This window comes from Zingiber officinale, chromosome 7A (genome assembly GCF_018446385.1).
Source record: "Zingiber officinale cultivar Zhangliang chromosome 7A, Zo_v1.1, whole genome shotgun sequence".
NCBI lineage: Eukaryota > Viridiplantae > Streptophyta > Magnoliopsida > Zingiberales > Zingiberaceae > Zingiber > Zingiber officinale.
Genome location: NC_055998.1, coordinates 138,952,317 through 138,973,799, shown reverse-complemented (window position 1 = coordinate 138,973,799; position 21,483 = coordinate 138,952,317). Strand labels below are relative to the sequence as shown.

Below are 21,483 nucleotides of genomic sequence, written 5' to 3'. Positions count from 1 at the left end.
TTGGTTTTGGTCTCCCGATAAAATTAAGCATCCCGTGTTCGCCCCGAACACACAACTTAATTTTATCAATGATAATTCATTCCACTAGAGAACTATCATTGAACTACCGCACCAATCCCAAATTACATTTTTGGGCTCCTTCTTATTATGAGTGTGTTAGTCTCCCTGTGTTTAAGATATCAAATGTCCACTAATAAAGTGAGTTACTGACAACTCATTTAATTAATATCTAAGTCCAAGAGTAGTACCACTCAACCTTATCGTCATGTCGGACTAAGTCCACCTGCAGGGTTTAACATGGCAATCCTTATGAGCTCCTCTTGGGGACATTATCAACCTAGTATCTCTAGGACACAGTTTCCTTCTATAATCAACAACACACACTATAAGTGATACCATTTCCTAACTTATCGGGTTTATTGATTCAACGAACTAAATCTCACCCATTGATAAATTAAAGAAATAAATATCAAATATATGTGCTTGTTATTACATTAGGATTAAGAGCACACACTTCCATAATAACCGAGGTCTTTGTTTCTTTATAAAGTCAGTATAAAAGAAACGACCTCAAATGATCCTACTCAATACACTCTGAGTGTACTAGTGTAATTATATAGTCAAGATAAACTAATACCTAATTACACTACGACCTTCCAATGGTTTGTTCCTTTTCATCATGGTCGTGAGCTACTGTTTATAATTTATAAGGTACTGATAACATGATCTTCTGTGTGTGACACCACACACCATGTCATCTACAATATAAATTAATTGAACAACCACATTTATCATAAATGTAGACATTTGACCAATGTGATTCTTATCTCTAGATAAATGCTTATACCAAAAGCTAGGTTTTTAGTATACACTCTAACAAGGATGGCAAATGATTATGACAAGGGATGATTCTCCAAGGCTAAGGGAAAGTCGTATGCTAAGGTTGCATATGATTATAGTAAGGAGAAATCAATAAATGACAAGAGAAAGTCATTTAAAGGTAAGGTTAAATTAACCAAGGACAAGGTATCCAAGGTTAAAAAGGTTAGGTTTGTAGGCCAAGTGTCACCGGAGGTGCACCGATGTGGCCTAGCAATGGTGGATGAGTCACCTAGGGATGTGACTAAGGTTAAGAGCTTCAGGGGGAGCTCAAAGAGTCAAATTGGGACCCATGGCCAATGGATCTCAAGTGGGTTTTACTTGGGAGTCTAGGTTGGGTCATGGAATGTGACAAGTGGTTTGGTGACGGACTTGAGTCTCAAACCTAGAGATTTGGTACAATTGAGATGTGTTTCATGCAAGAAAACATGACATTGGGTTCATATTACATGATAATTGATTTTTGATGTATAGATGTCATATAAACAATGCTAGGGATGCATTGTGGGTTAGTATGAGCAAATACATCAAGAGGAAGCCAAAGCTAGGACTTTAGGTCAAGATTCAATTGAACCATTTAGCTAGTTTTGAGTTTTATGTCAATCTTGAGATTGGTGATAGATACATTTTTGAATGTATTTTTCTCAAGTAGACATGGGTAAAACAAACCTCTCCATAAAATTTAGAATTTTTTAAAGATATGTAGAATTATTGGTGCATTTCTGAAATTGAATAAAAAATGTAGGATAGGCTGGAATTTGGGTGCCAGTCAACTGGTACAATTACTAGTCGATTGGTAACAATATATTTTAAATACAGAATGGTTATGTGTGTTGAATTCGATAGGAGCAGTCGACTGGTAATTCTGACAGTTGATTGATACCAGTCTGAAATTATTTTCAGCACTAATTTTGACCGGGTCAACTCATATATGTGTATGAGATCTATGGGGGATAAATACACAAGTTTAGAGTCAATTTGAATAATAAGTTTCGATAATTGGGAGATTATTGGAGTTTTTTGATATTAGGCAAATGGGGAGAAGTAAGGTTTAGTTGGGAAAACTTTTAGTGTCTTTGCATAGGGGGAGTCTTGTGATAAGTTCTTAAATAGCCCTGTGGTAAAATTTCTAGCTCAATGGGGAGCATAGGTGTAGGGGAGCCTTGGGATAGGTTCCAATGCATGTTGCATTATTTTTGTTTCGGCGGTGTAAGTCTAAGTGTGTAGCCTTGGCAACGTAAGTCCATTCGATAATGTAAGTCCAAGTGTGTAGTCTTGACAATGTAAGTCCATTCGGCGGTGTAAGTCCACGTGTGTAGCCTTGGCAACGTAAGTTCATTCGACAGTGTAAATCCAAGTGTGTAGCCTTGGCATCATAAGTCCATTCGGCGGTGTAAGTACAAGTGTGTAGCATTGACAATGTAAGTATATTCGGTAGTGTAAGTCTAATTGTGTGTCCTTAACATTGTAAGTTCATTGTTTTTAGCATATTATTTTGCTATTTGTTTTCTCTAGCTTAAATGTATTGTCAAATATCAAAAAGGGGGAGATTGTTGAAGCAATCCCAATGGTCTATGCGACCATGTGTTTTAGTGTTTGGGCAAAAGATTTTAGTTAGGTTCACCCTTGTATTTGATATGTGTATTTGAGTTGTGCAGGTTTGCAGGATACATATATGACTTAGGTTGATGGCTTCGGGTCCGATGAAGGATGGAGAATCCGAGGGACCGTGGACAAGGTAACAAGGACAAGGACTATGGGAAGTGACTTCGAGGTATACGTGAAGGATGACATTGAGGATGAGTCGTGGGCTTGAATGCATCCGAGGGATGATCACGAGAGCCAAAGGAAGTAGGCTTGAAGGCAAGAGGTCAAGGCTGTAAAGAAACGTCAAGTGAGTCATAATGGTGAGAGTCCAAGAGCTGAGAGATTGTACTCGGGTATCAGTCAACTGGTGGTTTCATCAGTTGACTGATGTAGTCGACTGGCAAACGACTGGGAGTGAATAGAATGCTTATGTTCGCTCGACCAGTGTGCAGCAGTCGATTGGTATCGAGCCTTTGGGATGTAACGGTCGAATCTCAACAATGAACAGTCAACTGACACTTTCACCGGTCGACTGGTAGGCGAGGTTTTCCAACCCGTGACATATATAACTAAGGCTTGGGAGCTTAGTTATAATTGACGAAATTAGACTTGATTAAAGTCTAATTAGTAATCTACTAGTGCTCAAGGTTTCCCTTTTGTCCATGTGATCTTTGGTGGGTGTTGTGGCGAGGTTTCTCCACCCATAAGGAGATTTGATCTAGCCGGAGTTTCCGCGGATTAATCCACCGACGGATTGAGGGATTATCCACCTTATGGACAACCATGGAGTAGAGCAAGTTATCTCCGAACTATGTAAATGAACTTGTTAGCGGTTTGTGCTTTTCTTTATTGTCTTTACTTTGTATTTGCTTGTATTCCGCTACGCAAGCTAACAAGTGTAGGAAGAGCGATTATTTGGGGGCGTCGTCCATTCAACCCCCCTTCTAGTCGGCCGTAAGATCCCCTACAGCTCCCACTATCTCACTCGTAAGCCTCCACTCACGACTACAACAACTCCCTTCGTGGCTAGGCCCTCTCTCCTAGAGGCATAGTCATCGACATAACCACCCTCGACAACTACGATCTAATAGACGTTTCCTCCACACTGTGTACGCTAACCCTTACGAATTATATCTAGGTCGGAGCCGAATAACTATGGATGGAGGTCCTATGCGATACACTCGAGAATGGTCTCGTGTCGCTCTCACTAACCAACTATCTCTAACAAACCATCAACGACACACTCTCTAACACTATATCAGTGGTCAGCCTTTTCGCCATGACCTTCAAATTTTTAATGTCCATGAATTAGATATCATTATCCACAAATTAATTTAATAATTTCATAAATAATGAAAAAATTATTCAATAAAAATTTAAAATACGATGAAATATAGGAAAAAGAGAAATGGTAACGTGCTTTTTCAAAGTGAACTCGGACCTCTTGACAAACTCAGCTAATACGAGATCAGTCCAGTCCATCTCTTATTTCTGGATTCGTCCCTGTGCGCTATGTTGAGATTGTGGTTTTGTCATTGTATACAAGAAACAAATGTCTATCGTGATCTCATAGCATTGTAAGGAGATGAATCTGTTTTAAGAAAATTGCGTCTAACCATACCTCAGTGTTTCCTTTCTATACTCAAAATCGCTTTCCCGACTTGGTACAATGACCCACTTAGGCTCGAGCAATATTTGGCAATTTGACTATTTGGTTTCTCGACTCGACTTTCCCAACTTTGCACTCAACGATCACTTGAGACCACTCGAAGACCTGCTCAGGCAACTAGAGTTTTGATTCGACGTCCACTCAAAAGCACTCGACTCTTCTTCTAGGGAGTACTCGGTTAGCTTACCAGTTTGATCAACTCAGTAGCTCAGCAGCTTGGCAGCTCGGTCAACTTGGCAACTCGATAGCTCGGGTGCTTGGGCAACTCGGTAGCTCAATAGCTCGGCAGTTGACAAGTCGACCAACTTAGCATTAGTCTTCCCACTCAAACTCAGGAAAAACTCGGGACTAGTTCAATGACTTCTCGCTCAAACTCGAAAAATACTCAGAGTAAATCGATTGAATCTAATACCGAACAAGTATCTTAAGATTATCAACTTAGGTTATCTCACAACAACGAGTCTCAGATATAATTAAAAAAAATAAGACTTTAAAAGTTCATGATAATTTTTATAAAAATATACAAAAACTATTATTTATTTAACAATTTGTAGTCGATACCCTACACCGGAATTATCTCAAATTGGGCCCAATAATAGTAAAACAAAATGAATGCGTGGAATATGTCATTTTGGGCCCCAAAAGTTGAATAATCCAACTCTCCCACCTCCTATTTCATAAATGGTCGCCCATTTTCGGGTAAAAGAATTGAATTATATATCTGTCTAATCTATCAATCTCATTTATTCTTATATCTGGATTGTCGAATTTTTAGTACGTTCAATTCACGGAATAAATTATTCTCAGAAAATGGAATTGAAATAAATTAAATATCCTTTTTCAGTTTGAAGTTTGTAATTTATTGATTCTACATTTTTTTTTAACACTTATCCATAAAAATATTATAAGTGATAAACAAAGATGGACCGATCATGTTATCCCTTAATCTGTTTAACCAATTATATTATTAGCTCAGTAATTAAGAATAACTAAGAAATAATAATTTTATAATAAATTATTGATTTCGTTATAGTCAAATTATATGCATTATAAAAAATCAACTTTTTATTTACCTTTAAGTTCAGTCGGACTTTACCTGGGCGTCTGTTTAATTATGAAATAATTCAAAAAATCAAACACTAAAAATGTAAAATTTAATTCAAAATTAATTACCATAATTCAAGACAATAAATTTACAAATTTAAATAAGTCAAATCTAAAATTTAAATATTCAAAATTAAATTATTCTAATAATGTACCTTATAATTATGGAACTAATTAATAAAATTATACCTAATAAAATTAATAAAAATCAAAATATGTCAAAATGGGTTGACATATTTATGGGTTCCCACAAAATCTATGAAATGAATTTAATGCATTATTAGAAATCTAATTAAAAATTGTTTGACTTTGATTGACCTATGCATAATTGCCATGAACATGTATACATACTTAATTAATTTTTATATTAATAAATATCATATCATTCATGCTAGTCTTTTTTTTGGTTAAGTTTGAACAGTCAGATGAGGACTTAAACTTACTTGATACTTGCTTAATCTAATATGTAGGGTGAGATGAGAGGATGTTAGGAAAATTTGATAAGATGTACCCTGCTTGATCTATTTAGCTAAGTGGAACTAATCGAAATTATCTCACCACTTCCTAGACTGGTTAGACCATAATTTTTCAAGAAGAAGGTTAAGTGTATAATTTCTTTAAAAGACTTTACTAATAGGTAAACCATAATCTAACTCAAATGTCAATTAATTCTTAAATTTTTAATTTTAAATCAAGTAAAATTAATAAATTATCTCACAAAACTCATAAGGCTACTATGTTTAATTGTATTGAGACGACTTAGAAGGAGTGAAATGACAAGAACTTTCAAATTGAAAATATTTTGAAAAAAAAATTCAAAATCTATGGGTTATTTTCTAAAAAATATTTTTAAAATAGTGATTGATTCGTATATTAATATTTTAATAAAATTCATATTTGATTGAGTGCACTTATAGATATATTTTTCAAAAATTTATATATATCTGAAAATTTGTTGACCAATACTTAAATACAAAATCCCTAGGTCAACACTAAGATCCTAAACCCTTAAGACATATAAATAGATCATTTTTTGATCAACAAGAATAATCATAGTGTATCAGGTTAAGAGAAAGGAGTGTTGAAACATTTTTAAAATGCTTTTAAAAATAAAGAAGTTTTGTTTTTGAAAAATCTTATAAATGTTTTGAAAATACTTTTAAAAAATTCTTGAAAAATATTTTGAAAATTCTTAAACATGTTTTGAAACATACTTTTAAAAACTTCTGAAATTTTTAAAATTTTTAAAAAATATTTTAGTTATTCTTTTAATTTGGATTAACCCTTGAGACACCTATAAAATTTTTCTTGTGATTAACAAGAATTCCTATGGGTATGTGATTGAGGAGAGTCTTGATTTAAAGATGAAACATAATTTCAAAATTCTTTTAAAATTAATTTTGTAAATCATTTAAACTATGTTTGAAAATCTTGCAAAACTTTTGAAAAATATTTTAAGAAGTTATTTTGATAAAACATTGAAATAATTTTTCAAAAATCTTTTAATAAATGTTCGTAGAAAATATTTTAAAAGGAAGTTTCAAAACAGACATTTTCACAAATAATCTCATTTCAAGTATAGTTTTTGAAAATAACTGGTTTAGCTAAAATTATTTTATGTGTTTCCAAAAATAAAAACTCACTGTCGATGCAAAATGTAATAGACCTTAGGTGATTTATATATATTTTTTATGTGTGTTAAAAGAGGAGAGTGACCTTAATATATAAATATTTTGAATCTCTCAATTTTGGTATAAAATCCTAAACTTATGTTTGTAATGTAATATAATCTTGATTATATTATTATGTTTGGTAATGTAATTATATAATCTTTGATTACAAGATGATTACATTCTTTTGTTTTATATTTAATATTTTTTAAAAAAGAATATAATTCGTATTATTATAAAATGATAAAAATATCCTGTGATCTTAGTCGGAGGCAACGGTTGATGGCCACGGTTGCAACACCTCTGCCGGAGTCGGAGGTGGCAGCCGACGGCGGTAGCCAATAGTGCTCGGAGGTGGCGGCAGCCGGTGGCAATAGTATTAGCGACGTCAGTGACCAACGACGGGGGTTAACAGTCGGTGGCGGCGGTTGGTGGCTAACGGCTGTGGCCGACGGTGCTTGGAGGTGGCTGCCGGCGACGATGGCTGACGGTGGTGCCTGGAGGCAATGACGAAGGTGCCTGGAGGTGGTGGCTAGTGACAACGGTGCCCAGATGCGACGCTCGATGGCCAATGATGGAAGCGACACCGATGATCAGTTAATGCCGAAAATGGACTATAGTTATATTTGGCATTTAAGTTTTAGTTAAAATGGCGACCTTGTAATATAATTAGATTATATGGTTTGACCTTGTAATCTAAATTACAAAAATTTGTTATCTTTTGTAATCCAGATTACATTACATTACAATTTTAAAACTGTACCAAACAAAGTAATCATTATTGTAATGTAATATTGATTACATTACAAAGCAGATTACATCCTATCAAATGTAGCCTAAGAACCAATACCTAATTTAAGAAAATTATCAAACATCAAAAGGGAATTGTTGATCTAATCAACTTATAGGGTTTCAATATTTGACAATGTATCTAAGTTTGGTGAATTTAATTAAGAGTTGATACAAACAAGACTTAATGTTTATAAGAGAAAAGTTTAATCAGGATTAGATAACTAACAAGAAAAAGTCCTAACCGAATGTTAGACAGGTGAGAAGTCTATTGAGTGACTAGCCCTAACTGGATGTTAGGTATGAGAAAGTCTTAACTAGAGATTAGGCAAAGAAGTCCTGATCAGAAGGATTGAGAAGGAAGTCTTGACAGATCGAGGTCATCGAGCGAGAAGTCTGGAGGGTTGAGGACACCAAGTGGGAACCCTAGATAGGTCGAGAACCGAAGGTCTAGCGAAAAATCCCGAGGGTCAAGATTAAGCTGAGCAAAAATCCAAATGGGTTTGGAGGATTGAAGGCTTGGCAATGTGAAATCCTAAAGAGTAGACTTTATGTTGGTAAGTCTTGGATGAGTTGAATCTAAGAAAAAGGTAAGTCTAGTAGACTAGGTAGATTTATAGGATTAAGACTTAGGTTATTTGTTTGCATGCTTCTCTTGCAGGAACAACAAGACGGACGGACGACGGACGAGGGGGGGGGGGGGGGGGGGGGGGTGGGGGGGGGGGGCCAAATGGACCACAAACAGAAGACAACTATCTTAGACTAGTTAGGTCCAAGCGCTTGGATTGATATAGGTTTCTGAGGCAATTGGACTACAAACGGAAGACAACTATCTTAGACTAGTTAGGTCCAAGCGCTTGGATTTATATAGATTTCCAAGCGCCCTGGACCAAATTTGATCGAGTTAGGATAACAACGCAGTGAATTCGAATCAGATAAATGCTAAGCTCAGGGCTCCCTAAAGGCTTCCAAGTATGCAAAAAGACTCTATAAAAGAGACTTCAAGGCAAGGCTTTAGATCATCCATTCCTCATTACTCATACTTCAGGTGCTCAAAAGAAAAGCTACAATGCGAAGCTCTATAACCGGGGAAGCTCCAAGAAGAATACGCTGTGCTCAGGACTTCCAGAATGGGCAAAGACAAGGATTTTGTTTATATTTACTTTACAAACCGTACTTATTCTATTATCTTTAATTTGCTTCTACTTTAAATTATAAGATTAGTTTTTTTTTTTTTTTCCTCTGAAAAGTTTTCAGAAATAAGACTACTAGTATACCCATGTTTAAGTGCGCATGCCTTAAAATGTATCGAACTAAATAAATCTGTGAGTCATTTCATTTGTGTTTTTATTTGTATTATCTACTTCGTACTAATCTGATAGATCAAATGAACATGACGAAAAGACAAAAACAAGCAGTCAATATTCACCCACACCACCTATCCTACAATTTTAATTTACACTACTTGAAAATATATATGACTCATTTAAAATTCCTCCATAAAATAATTTATAAGTTTTTTTTTATAATTTAGTTTTTACTGATCCAATTAATTCCAAAGATGATAGATCTAATTCTATAAAAATTTCCCACCATTATCCAAACGTAAATCATGGAAACACAATATCACATCGTCGGCAACCAATCCGTGCAGCCTTTGCCGTCTTTGTAAAAATCATCCAACTGACGGATCGATATCCTACCAATAAACTCATGAATTTTTTTCGCTCCTAGGTATCTCAGCCCACGATCGTCAATGTCAAATATGTCTCAATAGAGAATCAAACCGTGATATTCTAAGAACCCCTGCGCTATGTCCTTGGGAGATTTGTGTTTTGAAAACACTGCCCGGTCCATTCCAAACAACGCGTCTGGTGTTACCATTTCCATGTAAATTGTACCGCTCACTGTGAAGCCATCTGGCAGACAGAGAAAATAAAGCAAAACCAACGCTGAAAATGGTCCCAACCTGTCAGTCTGCCCCTTAATGCCACACACTAACACCCCAGGACCCATCTCAGATTCTCCTCATTAATTACCCACTCATCAAAACACACAAAACCCCTCATTCTCAACCCTCAAACCCCAAATATGAAACCCTAAACCACCAATCCCACCCCCTCACTTTAACTACACCATGTGCAATTTGATCGATCTTGAAACCGAAGCTCAATACGGGATGTAGAAGAAAGATAGGATCACATTAGGTTTACAATACGAGTCTTATCTTGTATTGTAACGACCACAAGAACACACAATAATAACTTTCCCGTTGCATTAACAATTCTCTTTAATATTCCACCCAAAAAGCAATGGAAAAGAAAGAGATGCTTATGCTAAAGAGTAGATTTAGTGAGGGATAAGGCACTGCACTTAACCTAATCTAACCCTATCCACAATATATTAAAACCACAAACTACACTCAAAAGAATCGAGTGTTGGAGATTATTCTTCGGCTTGTTCCATTAAAATAAGAAGAGGAGAGAAGGTGGAAGTGTCGTTCGACTTTGACCTTAAGAGAGTATTTAAAGTTGTTGAAATTTTCAAAAGACGTACTCAATTTTCAAATTTTAAAAAAGCACACTTATTTGCCATTTTATCGCCTCCATTAATTTTTGTGGTTATGATTTTAAACTTCAAAAAATAGTATTATTGTGATTGACTGAAGAGTAAAATATCAAACAAATGAGCCCTTTGGAAAATTTGAAAATTAGGTGCGCTGTTTAAAAATTTCATAATTGTAAATATGACATTTGGTCAATTGCCGAAGAGAGAAGGGTGGGGTTGAAAACAAGTGAAGCGAAGATTTTTTTGTTAGTAATCAAAGTATTTATCTATTTAAATAGATTAATCCTAGAGATATTGATCCGATCCTATTATAATTTTTAATAAACCATTAAGATAAATTTAAAAGTACAAATAACTTATCCTTTCAAGAGTATCTCCTCATCAAAAGAAATTGATTTAAAGTGCGTCAGTAGAATTATGTAAATATTTAATTAATTACGGAAGCATTTTCCTATTGTCGTAGTATATTTGATTAAAAATTTTAATACGATATTATATCATATTGAAAATTTAGTATATGAATTTTTATATATTAAGGTTTTTAATATGATATACGGTATAATTTAGGTATCGATATCATCATCTCTATTCGCGGTTGCTCGTTGTTTTGAGTAATGAGATGATCAGGCAATTTATGGAGGAAATGCAAATAAAAAATAAAAATAAAAAAAATAAAAAAAAAGGGAAAGGGAGGCATGATGAGGCGGAAACAGCAGGAGGCCTGGGAAGATGAGCTTGGCGTTTTGGACTGCTGCCTCAACTGTTGCTAATTCCTATCATCATTTATGACCTTGTACTTTTTCACTCTCTCCACAATTTCCCCTCTCTCTCTCTTTGATTTTTTTTTAATTTTAAAAAATAAATATAAAAGAAAAGAAATATTTGATGAGTCTGAAGGTGGGAAGTGGGGACAGAAACATCTGACGAATGAAAAGGAACAGGACAAGGTCAGCAGATTTTGTTGACCACAGCTGAAGATCAAATATCCAGTAATATAAATATATATATATATATATATATATATTTCATTTTAATTTTGTTTATTTTTTTAAACGAAATTAATAAAATTAGTATATTAATATCCGAAGAACGATGTTTTCATGTGATTGGATGAAGTGCGGGGAAGGGAAGCTGTGATGAACAAGGAATGAAGGGAAAGCGAGGAAGGAATTGGAATGGGGAATTAGATGCCTCTTCAAGCGTTCCATCACTAGCAATTGTTCTTTCCGTGCGCCCCCTTCTTTTCCTCGCTTTCGTATTGTTTACTTGGGGAGAAAAAGGGAGGAGGGTATATATAGCATTTAAATGACTATATTACCCTTGGGCGTCATTTTTTGATTTTTTTGAGGTTATGCGAAGATATAACTGGTCAATTATTGGATGGCCATTCCGATAATTGTACAAAGAATAGGGGTATTTAGGGAACATGGAGTTTATTTCAGTTTTTTTTTAATCTGGATTTTTTTTAATAATATAGAATGAAATGAAATAAAATAATAAATAATAAGGGGCTTGGCTTGTCGGAGAGCTTTCTCTCACTTCGTTCTTCGCTTCACTCTCTGAGCGAGGCATCTCCTCATCCTGTCACTCTTCGCGGAATCTCTTTCCCACAGTTCGCTCTTTGTTTCTCTCTTGGCGGTGGTGGTGGTGGCGGCGGCGGCGGCGGCGTCGACAGGAGGAGGAGGAAGGTGGTGGTGGAATGGAGAACATAAGCCACCCTCCAATGGAGCAACTCCAGGATTTGGAGTACTGTATCGACTCCAATCCGCCTTGGGGTAAGAGATCTTTTCAAACTGTTGCCCTCTCAATATGTCCCGCTTCAAGGTCGCATTTATCTCAAAAATGAAGGCATTTCCTTTTCCTTTTTTTTCTTCTTTTGGATGCTGGTTCTTAAATGTTGTCGTGGTCTTGCTGAATCGAAGGAAATGAGCCTGCTTTAGTGTTGCTTTGTGTTACGAAATGAGATTTTTTCCCTTGTTGTTACTTTCCGTCCCGGCGCTTGCGATATGGAGAATGAGTTGTAGGGATGAGTGCTTTGTTACTTTCCTGTTCATGGTCCTACAATAGAGGGGATAGAAAGGTGTTAACTTGATGACGATTTGAATTTAAGTAAATTTCATCCCTAAACCGTAAAGATGTGATTTTTTTTTTATCGTCTTGTGTGATCTTTGGTCGGTTGCCTGCCTGATGTCCGATATTTTTGTCTTTTCTCAGTGTCGGTCTCTCGAGTGGCACCTTTGTTGGTGATAAGATTGAGCACTAGTTCCGCTCTTATTTAACCTAGAGTTAAAACTCAAGCAAGTCTCAAAATTTTAAGTCCCGCTTTTTTCTTGGCCTCACATGGCAAAAGAACAAACTTGTCCTTTTTTGGGATGTGCTTACAGCTATAGATTTGATTCCATCAATTGTGTTGTTTGTAACCAGGCATTAGAAAATGAACCGTCACAGTTTAACAAGTTTTGACTATTTAGGATGCAAATATTTTAGTTTTTAACTTGATCTATTTTGCTTCGTTATTGAGAATTATATGATCCATTCATACAGATTTTATCCAAGAAACTTAGCCATTACAAAACCATTTTTGAAGCATTAGCAAAGATATTTTCTTCATTTTTGAATCCTGCTACTGGAAACTGATTGGGAATAACTCTGCTTATGGAACCACTGAAACACGTCTGTCAGCTTTATACTAGGAACTGTTTTTGAGATCTTTGAGTATTTTCGTTACGAATGATCGACTCACTTGACTCGTTTTCTTGATGTTTAACTATTGCCCTCCTGTCTTCAAGAGTGATTTGCAATTCTAGGACTGTTAACTGTGGGACAATAGGAATGTATATGTTGTCTTGCAATGCTGTGAACCCAAAATCTCAATTCTTCTAAATTTCACTATTGTAGCTGCAATATGCCATCTGTTTAATTCTGAGACGTTGAGTTTCTCTTCTTCTTCTGTCTCCAGTTGGATCATCGTAACAATTCACCAATCTGCATATTATCATATTTCCTATGAGAATTTGTGATTTTAGACATAAAATTTTGTTCAAAAAGATAATTTCCACAAGTGAGAAGTTATCATAAAGTGATCATTATGTTGTCTTTTTTGATAAGATATTGGATTGGTATTTGTAAAGAGCACTGATTGAGAAATTTTTGACTAGGAAGATAATATGACTGTAGGAAGGTTAGAATAAATTAGCAACAGATGGAATTTGCTTATTTCCATAGCGATTAATGGTTCAATTTATGCTTTATTACTTAGGTTACTCCTTCAGTTTTAAAATACTTTTAGGGTATATATAATTTGTAGATTATCAGCAGATTCTTGCTCTAGCCTGAAGACTGAAGCTGGTGTCACTGTTGACAATCTTGTAAAAATTTTGTGCAAACACCTAATCCCATTTTTGTTGGAGCAACAACATTAAAAGTAGTAGATGTTCTTCACATGTTTTCATGATTTTGACAATTTTCAGTCATCATCATGGGGATTCGGACAAATAGAATTCAAGCCTCAAGTTAAATTTTACTGATATTGGATATTTCTTTGATTATTGTCATGGTAGGGCGACTGGCAACAATAATTCATCAAGTAATAATAACAATACTAAGTATAAATGCTCTTAAAAAGACCTTAATCTGGTGATTTGTTCGACTACAATCATGTCTCTGTGCATCAATATTTCTTCAATTACATGTCAGTGTCACTGTTGCACACCTAGATTTGGTCTATTCTCTCTGTCTAAACTTTTATGTCAACTGGTACGGTTGTGGTGTTTCTTGTTCCTTTTGCCAGCCATTCCTTATTCTATTCTCTGGTTTCTCTTGGGTGTTTAAGGTCAGGCAAAGTTTTGAAGAGAATACAAGGACTTTTCTGTCACTCATATTTCAGACTTAGTATTCTTATCGTTCTCAAGTTTTGAAGAGAATACAAGGACTTTTCTGTTTTAGCTTCTTAAAAAACTTACAAGTTTTTAAAACTTATGAAATTTAAACTTCTTCCTAATTCAAAACTTCCAATTTAAAATTTTTAATTAACCTAATTTAAGTCAAATCATAAATTTTAATTTTGTTAGATAGTGTGTGTGCTAGAGGATGTACTTTAGATTGTAGTTTATTTTCACATGGGTATTAGTGATTATCATATTCAAATTCTATTTATGGATATTACTGTGTTTTTGATTGATAGTAGTGCTCCTTTAGTTTCTACTGGTCACCTATTAAAAATTTGCCTCTTATCTGTAGATATGTAATATTTACCGATTAATTTCTGTAGATTAATCACTAGGAATTTCCCTGTTTGTGTTCAAATACCATCAAGCAAACATGAAGTCATATTTAATCTCAAGTTTTCTTGCGAGTCATAAGCATGAAGCCTATTGCTCTTTGAAATTACCATGCTGTACTATCTTTGTTTGCACTATTGTTTACCGCTACTTGTGTTGTTCATATTTGCAATATAAATCGTAGTCACTGTAGTTCTCATGAGAATTACAGCCAAAATTTGCCATCGTTCACTTCCATTATAATGCATATTCTTTATAGACGGCTTCACTTTCAATCTTGTCTGCAGTTGAGACCATTTTGTTGGCCTTCCAGAACTACATTCTAATGTTGGGCACCAGTGTGATGATTCCTTCATCGCTTGTTCCACTAATGGGCGGGAATGATGTAAGTTAAAGTGGTTTCAGCTGATCAGTGCTTATTACCGTAATGGTTATGCAGATCCATTAATGCTTTTTTGCTGGCATGTTTCTCCTTTATTGTCCAACATAGGCTGAAAAGGTTCGAGTAATACAAACATTATTGTTTGTATCGGGTATCAACACGCTTTTGCAAGCATTGTTTGGGACACGTCTGCCTACTATTGTTGGTGGTTCTTTTGCGTATGTGATACCCATCCTTTACATCATAAGGGACTCATCTTTGCAGAGAATCCCAGACCCACATGAGGTGAGTTTATTTCTCTTTAGACGGTCACTTTCTTCTCCGCCCTCTTTCACAAAAACTGTCCAATTAAACATAGATGTAACATTTGCAGAGGTTTTTGCAAACTATGCGAGCTATTCAAGGAGCACTAATCATCGCCTCCAGTTTGCAAATAATTCTCGGTTATAGTCAGGTTTGGGGAATTTTTTCAAGGTAACCTTTCTAAACGATCACCGAATAACTTCCTTTTACAATTTTTAATTCATAATTAAATTTGTCACATCTGTGCAGGTTTTTCAGTCCTCTAGGAATGGCACCTGTAATTGGTTTGGTTGGCTTGGGGCTTTTCGAACGAGGTTTCCCTGCTGTATGTCAGTTCTTTCATGCTAATTCTTCTTAAGACTTGAAAATCAAGATGGAAAAAAATACGATACCTCAAATAATTTGTTTGTTTTTAGGTAGGAAATTGCGTGGAAATAGGCATACCGATGCTTTTGTTACTCATTGGACTATCGCAGGTTGTTCCTTTCGCGCAGACATGAAGCTGCCTATTTTGCTCTAACTCTTCTGTTATAATGGCACAGTTTTATATTATGCAGTACTTAAAGCACTATAGGCCATTCAGGGACATTCCCATTTTTGAACGCTTTCCGGTTCTCATTTGTGTCGGCATCATTTGGATATACTCTATCATTTTAACAGCGGGTGGTGCGTATAACCATCGACCTCCTAAAACCCAACACAGCTGCCGTACTGATCGAGCGAATCTGATATCGTCAGCTCCCTGGTAAAGTTTTCTAATTGCACACTTCACATGGGTTCTAAATTTTAATTGATCAATACTTCCAGGTTCAGGTTTCCATATCCTTTGCAATGGGGTGCACCAACTTTCAATGCTGGACATTCTGTTGCCATGATGGCTGCTGTATTGGTTTCTCTTGTAGAGGTAGTGATCGAATGCATTATCGGTATTTGTTTTTTACGGGTTTTAACTTTCTTTTGTCTGAAAACGCAGTCGACTGGTGCATATAAAGCAGCATCGAGGTTGGCGATTGCAACTCCTCCTCCTGCCTATGTATTGAGCCGAGGCATTGGTTGGCAGGTCTTAATTGATTTTGTCTACTTCGATGACTTTGTGTTTAACTTCTGCTCGTCTTTTAGCATTCATTCTTCACAACAGGGGATAGGTGTACTGCTGGACGGTTTATTTGGAACGGGGACAGGCTCGACTGTTTCTGTGTAAGATTTTCCTTTTAATCGTAAAATTTCCATTTGATCACAAACATGCCTTGGATATTATATATTGCTATTCAAAACAATAGCGTTGAAGGGGAGTTTTGACACAACGGTAAAATTGCTGTTGTGACTTAGAGGTTATGGGTTGGAGTTGTAGGATAAGACTATGTACAATAGACCCAATGTGGTTTGACTCTTCCTCGGGATCCGTATTGGCAGGAGTTTCGTGCATTGAGCTATCCTATTCAAAACAATAGCATTCATTATATATTCATCAGAAAAGCGATATATGTACATATTATAAATATGCATCATTCGGTCTAAAATAATTATTTGGTAATGATGACGACCTTACATGGAGTGAATTGCAGGGAGAACGTTGGGCTTCTTGGTCTCACTAGAGTTGGTAGTCGTAGGGTCGTTCAGATATCAGCTGGATTCATGATATTCTTTTCCACCTTAGGTATGAGTTCCTGTGCTCGCTACGGAATTAAAAACGATCTGTTGATATGATCGTCCATTGATTCAGGGAAATTCGGAGCCGTATTTGCATCAATTCCGTTTCCTATATTTGCAGCGATATACTGTGTCCTTTTTGGCCTCGTTGGTATGACTTTGATTTCTGGAAACTTTTAGTTCATATTGTCGACGTTTCTAATTTGTTTTGGTTTTGGTATTTTCTGTAGCTTCTGTTGGAATGTCTTTCCTTCAGTTCACTAATATGAACTCAATGAGAAACCTCATCATCACCGGTCTCTCACTGTTCCTCGGAATATCTGTTCCACAGTATTTCAACGATACCCTGGTTTCTTCGGGCCATGCTCCTGTAAATACACATGCCGGATGGGTTAGTAATCTCTCGAAGCATTTTGAAATTACTAGAAAATTAGCAAGTAAAATTCTAAACGAACGAACAAACGGCTCTTAGCTCTCTACAATTTGCTAGGTAGTCTCTTAGTCTACTAATTCACATTTTGACTAGGCACCTCAAAACATTGTAAAAAGATAGTTTGTCGATTGTTTATAGAGTATTGTTGCACTTTCTTCGTATATATGAATTTCGATAAACCCTCATTCATCAACTTGCCGATGAGTATGTAAAAAAAAAAAACCCACATGATTGTCTTTCAAAGTACTCACAACTGATTACTTAAGCATTTGGAATGCGATTTTCATACGGTTAATGTTAACAATGCATTGCTCGTAGTCACACTTTTTTGCTTCATCCCCAAACTTCTGGAACTGTAGGGACTATAACAAGCAATCGGTGATCATATCGTTTGACACTGACGGATAGTGCCATTCGTGGTTCTAATTTCTTTTCTGTGAAACGATTGTGGTAGCTCAATAGTTTCAGTTACTAAATGTTCATCATCTGCGTCTATTTGCAGTTCAATGGATTCTTGAATACTATATTTCTGTCGCCTCCTGCTGTCGGGTTGATCGTCGGTGTTTTTCTCGATAACACATTGGAAGTTGAGAAGTCCAAGAAGGACCGAGGCATGCCGTGGTGGGTAAAGTTCAGAACATTCAGAGGCGACAACCGCAACGAGGAGTTCTATACCCTTCCTTTCAATCTCAACAGATTCTTTCCGCCAACCTAGCAAAAGGCTCAGCTTCTTCGAAAGCACCGAGCTGCTTCATTTTGATAAGTGGCGCGTGCCGGCATATTCTTCATCAATCTCGGCAGTCGATGATCCTGCATTTTTGAATTAACAAGGCTTGAGCCGATATCTAACCTCGATACATTGGCTTCGATCGACTTTAGTTGGCACCTTGCTGCTGCTCTTTTGATGTCGCTTATGCTGGTAGCTTCTGTTGTATTTTGTTTTATGTTTCCTTTCATTAGGAAACTGGTTCATCTGCCTCTAGTTCCTCTGTTCAATAATCAACACTATTCGATGCATCTATTTATAGTCGATTCCTCAAAGTGTACTGTATGCTTATGCATCGATTTCCTAGCTATAAACCTCTTGAGATGGTATTTTCCATATTGGTTGTAGGTTTCTTGTTATTCATTGCCATTGCCATTGCTTTGTATGCACCTTGTTCTTCTTAGATGGTACCAAATTTTAAGATTTATATTGGTACCATAATAGTGTTCATCTTTGAAATCTAGCATATATTTTGTTAAATTATTTTTTTTTTTGTATTTTACTCGATTTAAATATGTAATAAATATTTTATTTTTTAAATTCCATATTTTTAAATTTTACAAGTAATGTTTTTATTTTTGTAAATTTAGATTTTATAAAGCTGAAATTTAATTTTAGAAAATGTATATAATTTTGATAAAATGTCTTATTAATTAGAAATGTAGGATAAAAAATTAGGGTAAATTAGAGAAAAATCTCTAAATGAAATTTTAATTTTGCATGTAATTCCTATCTTTAACAAATTTTATTTCTACTCTTTGCATGTAAAGTTTTATTTGTTTCAACTTTTTTATGCAAACATTATTATATAATTGTCTTTCATATTTTTTAGATATAAAAAAATTAAAAAATGAGTATAATTCCTCTTAAATTCAATAATTTAAATTAGAATCGAGTATATTTTTAATCAAATTGAGCACGATTTTTTTTTTCACTTAATATAATTCCTCCTAAATTCAGCACTATTTAAAAAGAATTTAGTATATTTTTTATCCAATTGAGTACTATTTAAAGAGAATTTAATATATTTTTCATCCCATTGAAGTGAAAAAAGAGTCCTGCTTAATTTGATAGAAATTATACTAGATTCTAGTATAATGTACTGAATTTAAGAGGAATTATACTTATTTTTAGATTTTTTATACTTAAAAAAAAATGAGACAATTAGCTAAATTGATATATATTATTTTTGATTAGGGAGTTAAAAAAATTAAGTATAATTTTTTTCTCGCTTAATAAAATTTCTTCTAAATTTAACATCATTTAAAGAAAATCTAGTATATTTTTTATCTAATTGAATACTATTTAAAAAAATCTAGTATACTTTTTATCTAATTGAGGTGAAAAAAGAGTTATGCTTAATTTAATAGAAAATATACTATATTCTAATTTAATATATTAAATTTAAGAGAAATTATTATTTGTAAACTCGTAACAATTAAATAAATTAATATTCATTATATTTAACAATAGAAACTCGCAACATGTAAAATTTTATTTATGATTAGTACTGCATATAAATTTTCTCATAAAATTATACACATTTGACTTTTTTTTAACAACAAGAAGTCTCATAAAAGTTTGAATTCCAAAACTTTTCATAAGTTTAATATAAAATTCATGTATTTAAAATTTATACTATTTATATTTAAATTCGATTTGGAAGGACTGACAAACACATAAAACAGAAAAAGTAATAAAAATAAAATAGTAATAAAAAAGGAACAAAGAAAAGCTGCACAAGAAAAAAAATGTCCTCTTCTGAAGGTACCAAAGTCCTTGTGCTCTGGGCCATCGCTGTAGTTTCCCAGAGATGAAATTTGTCTGCAAACTCTACAGATTTGTAGAACCCTAATCCAAACTGATCCTGTTCCAATAAACAATTTATTAATCATAAAATAAATTAAATCAATAAAAAGATGGCAATTATCGAGGAGAACAGATGCCACAACATAAAGGCAGTGGCAATGGCAGCCAAGCAAAGCTCTTTATTCCAAAGTTTTTCCAAGAATTTACTGAAAATTTAGGCAGATTTCCTATTGAGCTTTTGAAATATTAGTTTTTTAATCAGCTGCTGAAGCTCAAGGAGTTGACTTTTCTCTCTGAACATATATCTAAAACAAGACTGTAGATGGAAGGCCAAGCAAACGTTCTTCTACTTTGAACTCAGCATCTGACAAGAAAGCTTAATGCAATCAATGCAAAGAGGAATCCCTTGTGAAAATTTACTGTTTTTTCTACATGGAAGAAACAGAGAAATCTTAGAACAAGCGCCGGGAGAATGTATGTGGAGTGAGATTGAGCGTTCATCAAGCTTTTTGATCTCAATTCCTTGGAAAATTTCTTGCTTTTTGATTTCTTTTTTTTCTTCTTCTTTTCAGTTCCAAACTCCCCAGACACTTTCCCCAATGTAACTCATGAGCTTCCTGACTGAGCTCTGGCTCTCATGGCTGTTCTTCTCATCAACTTCGTTATCTTCTTCTTCTTCCTCTTCCTCCTCTTCTTCTTTATCGTTATCATGGAAGTCACTTCCAATGTCGATGCCCAATCGCCCTCCGGCCACCGAGCCCTCCACGGCCGCCAAGTCGCCGCCTTTCCGCGCTCTCTGCCTCCGCCGCCGCCCGGCGAGGTCGCGTTCCGCGCTCTCCAGGTTCTCCTCCACCGCGTCGATGATGATGTGGATGGCGTGCCGGTTGGGCGACGCGTCCCACCGCGCCCAGAAGCTCGTGTAACACCCGAAGCAGCCGCAACCTAGCTCCGGGGCGTGAGCCCGCCGGCGACGTTGCTCCGCCCACCACCTCCCGCCACCGGAAAGCAAGTAGGCCAGGATCTCTTGCTCCTCTGCAGTCAGCGTCGCCACCAGGGCCAGCACGGCCGCGGGAAGCGCAGCCAGGTGGCCTTTGGGAGTTAGGGACGAGTGCACCTTCCGGCCTTTGGCGCTTCCTAGCTTCTTCATCGGCCACCGGCGGACGGAGCCAAAAAAGGAGGGATTTTTATGGAAGGAGAAGAAAAAGGTGGCTGTTTTGAAGAGCTAGGACCGAGACGAAGAGCTTGGTGATTTGGTGAAGGAGAAGAGGAGAGAAAGCAGGGAACTTTTCAGTTCACATGTACAGATTGCATTAAAAATGTTGTAGTTTTTATTAAATTTTTAAATTTTTATTATTTTTATTATTTTTTAAATTTTCAATTTTATTTAGACAATTGGGTAAATTAGTTGGCCCGCTCATTGTGATGGTAAGACTAGTACTAGGGTTTGTGTGAAGGAAATTTTTCCAAAAGTGCACTTAGGGTTTGAATTTTTGTTTTTCAAATTTTTACCTCACATTTCTCACATTTTACTTTCACTTTAACGTGGGAGCATCGCTTTCCCTTTTGCCTCACCATTTCTAATTTTAATATGTTT

General features: G+C 35.5%; 2 protein-coding genes across 2 annotated transcripts; one reads left to right on the top strand and one right to left on the bottom strand.

The window, feature by feature from the left end:
- Positions 1–11,823: 11,823 nt before the first annotated feature.
- Positions 11,824–18,439, top strand: LOC122002840 (nucleobase-ascorbate transporter 1-like). The gene is made up of 14 exons (XM_042558189.1): positions 11,824–12,041; positions 14,834–14,931; positions 15,037–15,213; positions 15,302–15,402; positions 15,481–15,556; positions 15,648–15,707; positions 15,789–15,976; positions 16,039–16,135; positions 16,205–16,291; positions 16,370–16,428; positions 16,797–16,888; positions 16,955–17,032; positions 17,112–17,272; positions 17,817–18,439. Exons 1-14 carry the CDS (start codon positions 11,966–11,968, stop codon positions 18,027–18,029), a joined length of 1,563 nt encoding a protein of 520 aa, XP_042414123.1. The 5' UTR covers positions 11,824–11,965; the 3' UTR covers positions 18,030–18,439.
- Positions 18,440–20,254: 1,815 nt separating this feature from the next.
- Positions 20,255–21,198, bottom strand: LOC122000563. Its single transcript, XM_042554937.1, has one exon. The coding sequence runs from the start codon at positions 21,034–21,036 to the stop codon at positions 20,458–20,460; it is 579 nt and encodes a 192-aa protein (XP_042410871.1). The 5' UTR covers positions 21,037–21,198; the 3' UTR covers positions 20,255–20,457.
- Between the last annotated feature and the right edge of the window lie 285 nt (positions 21,199–21,483).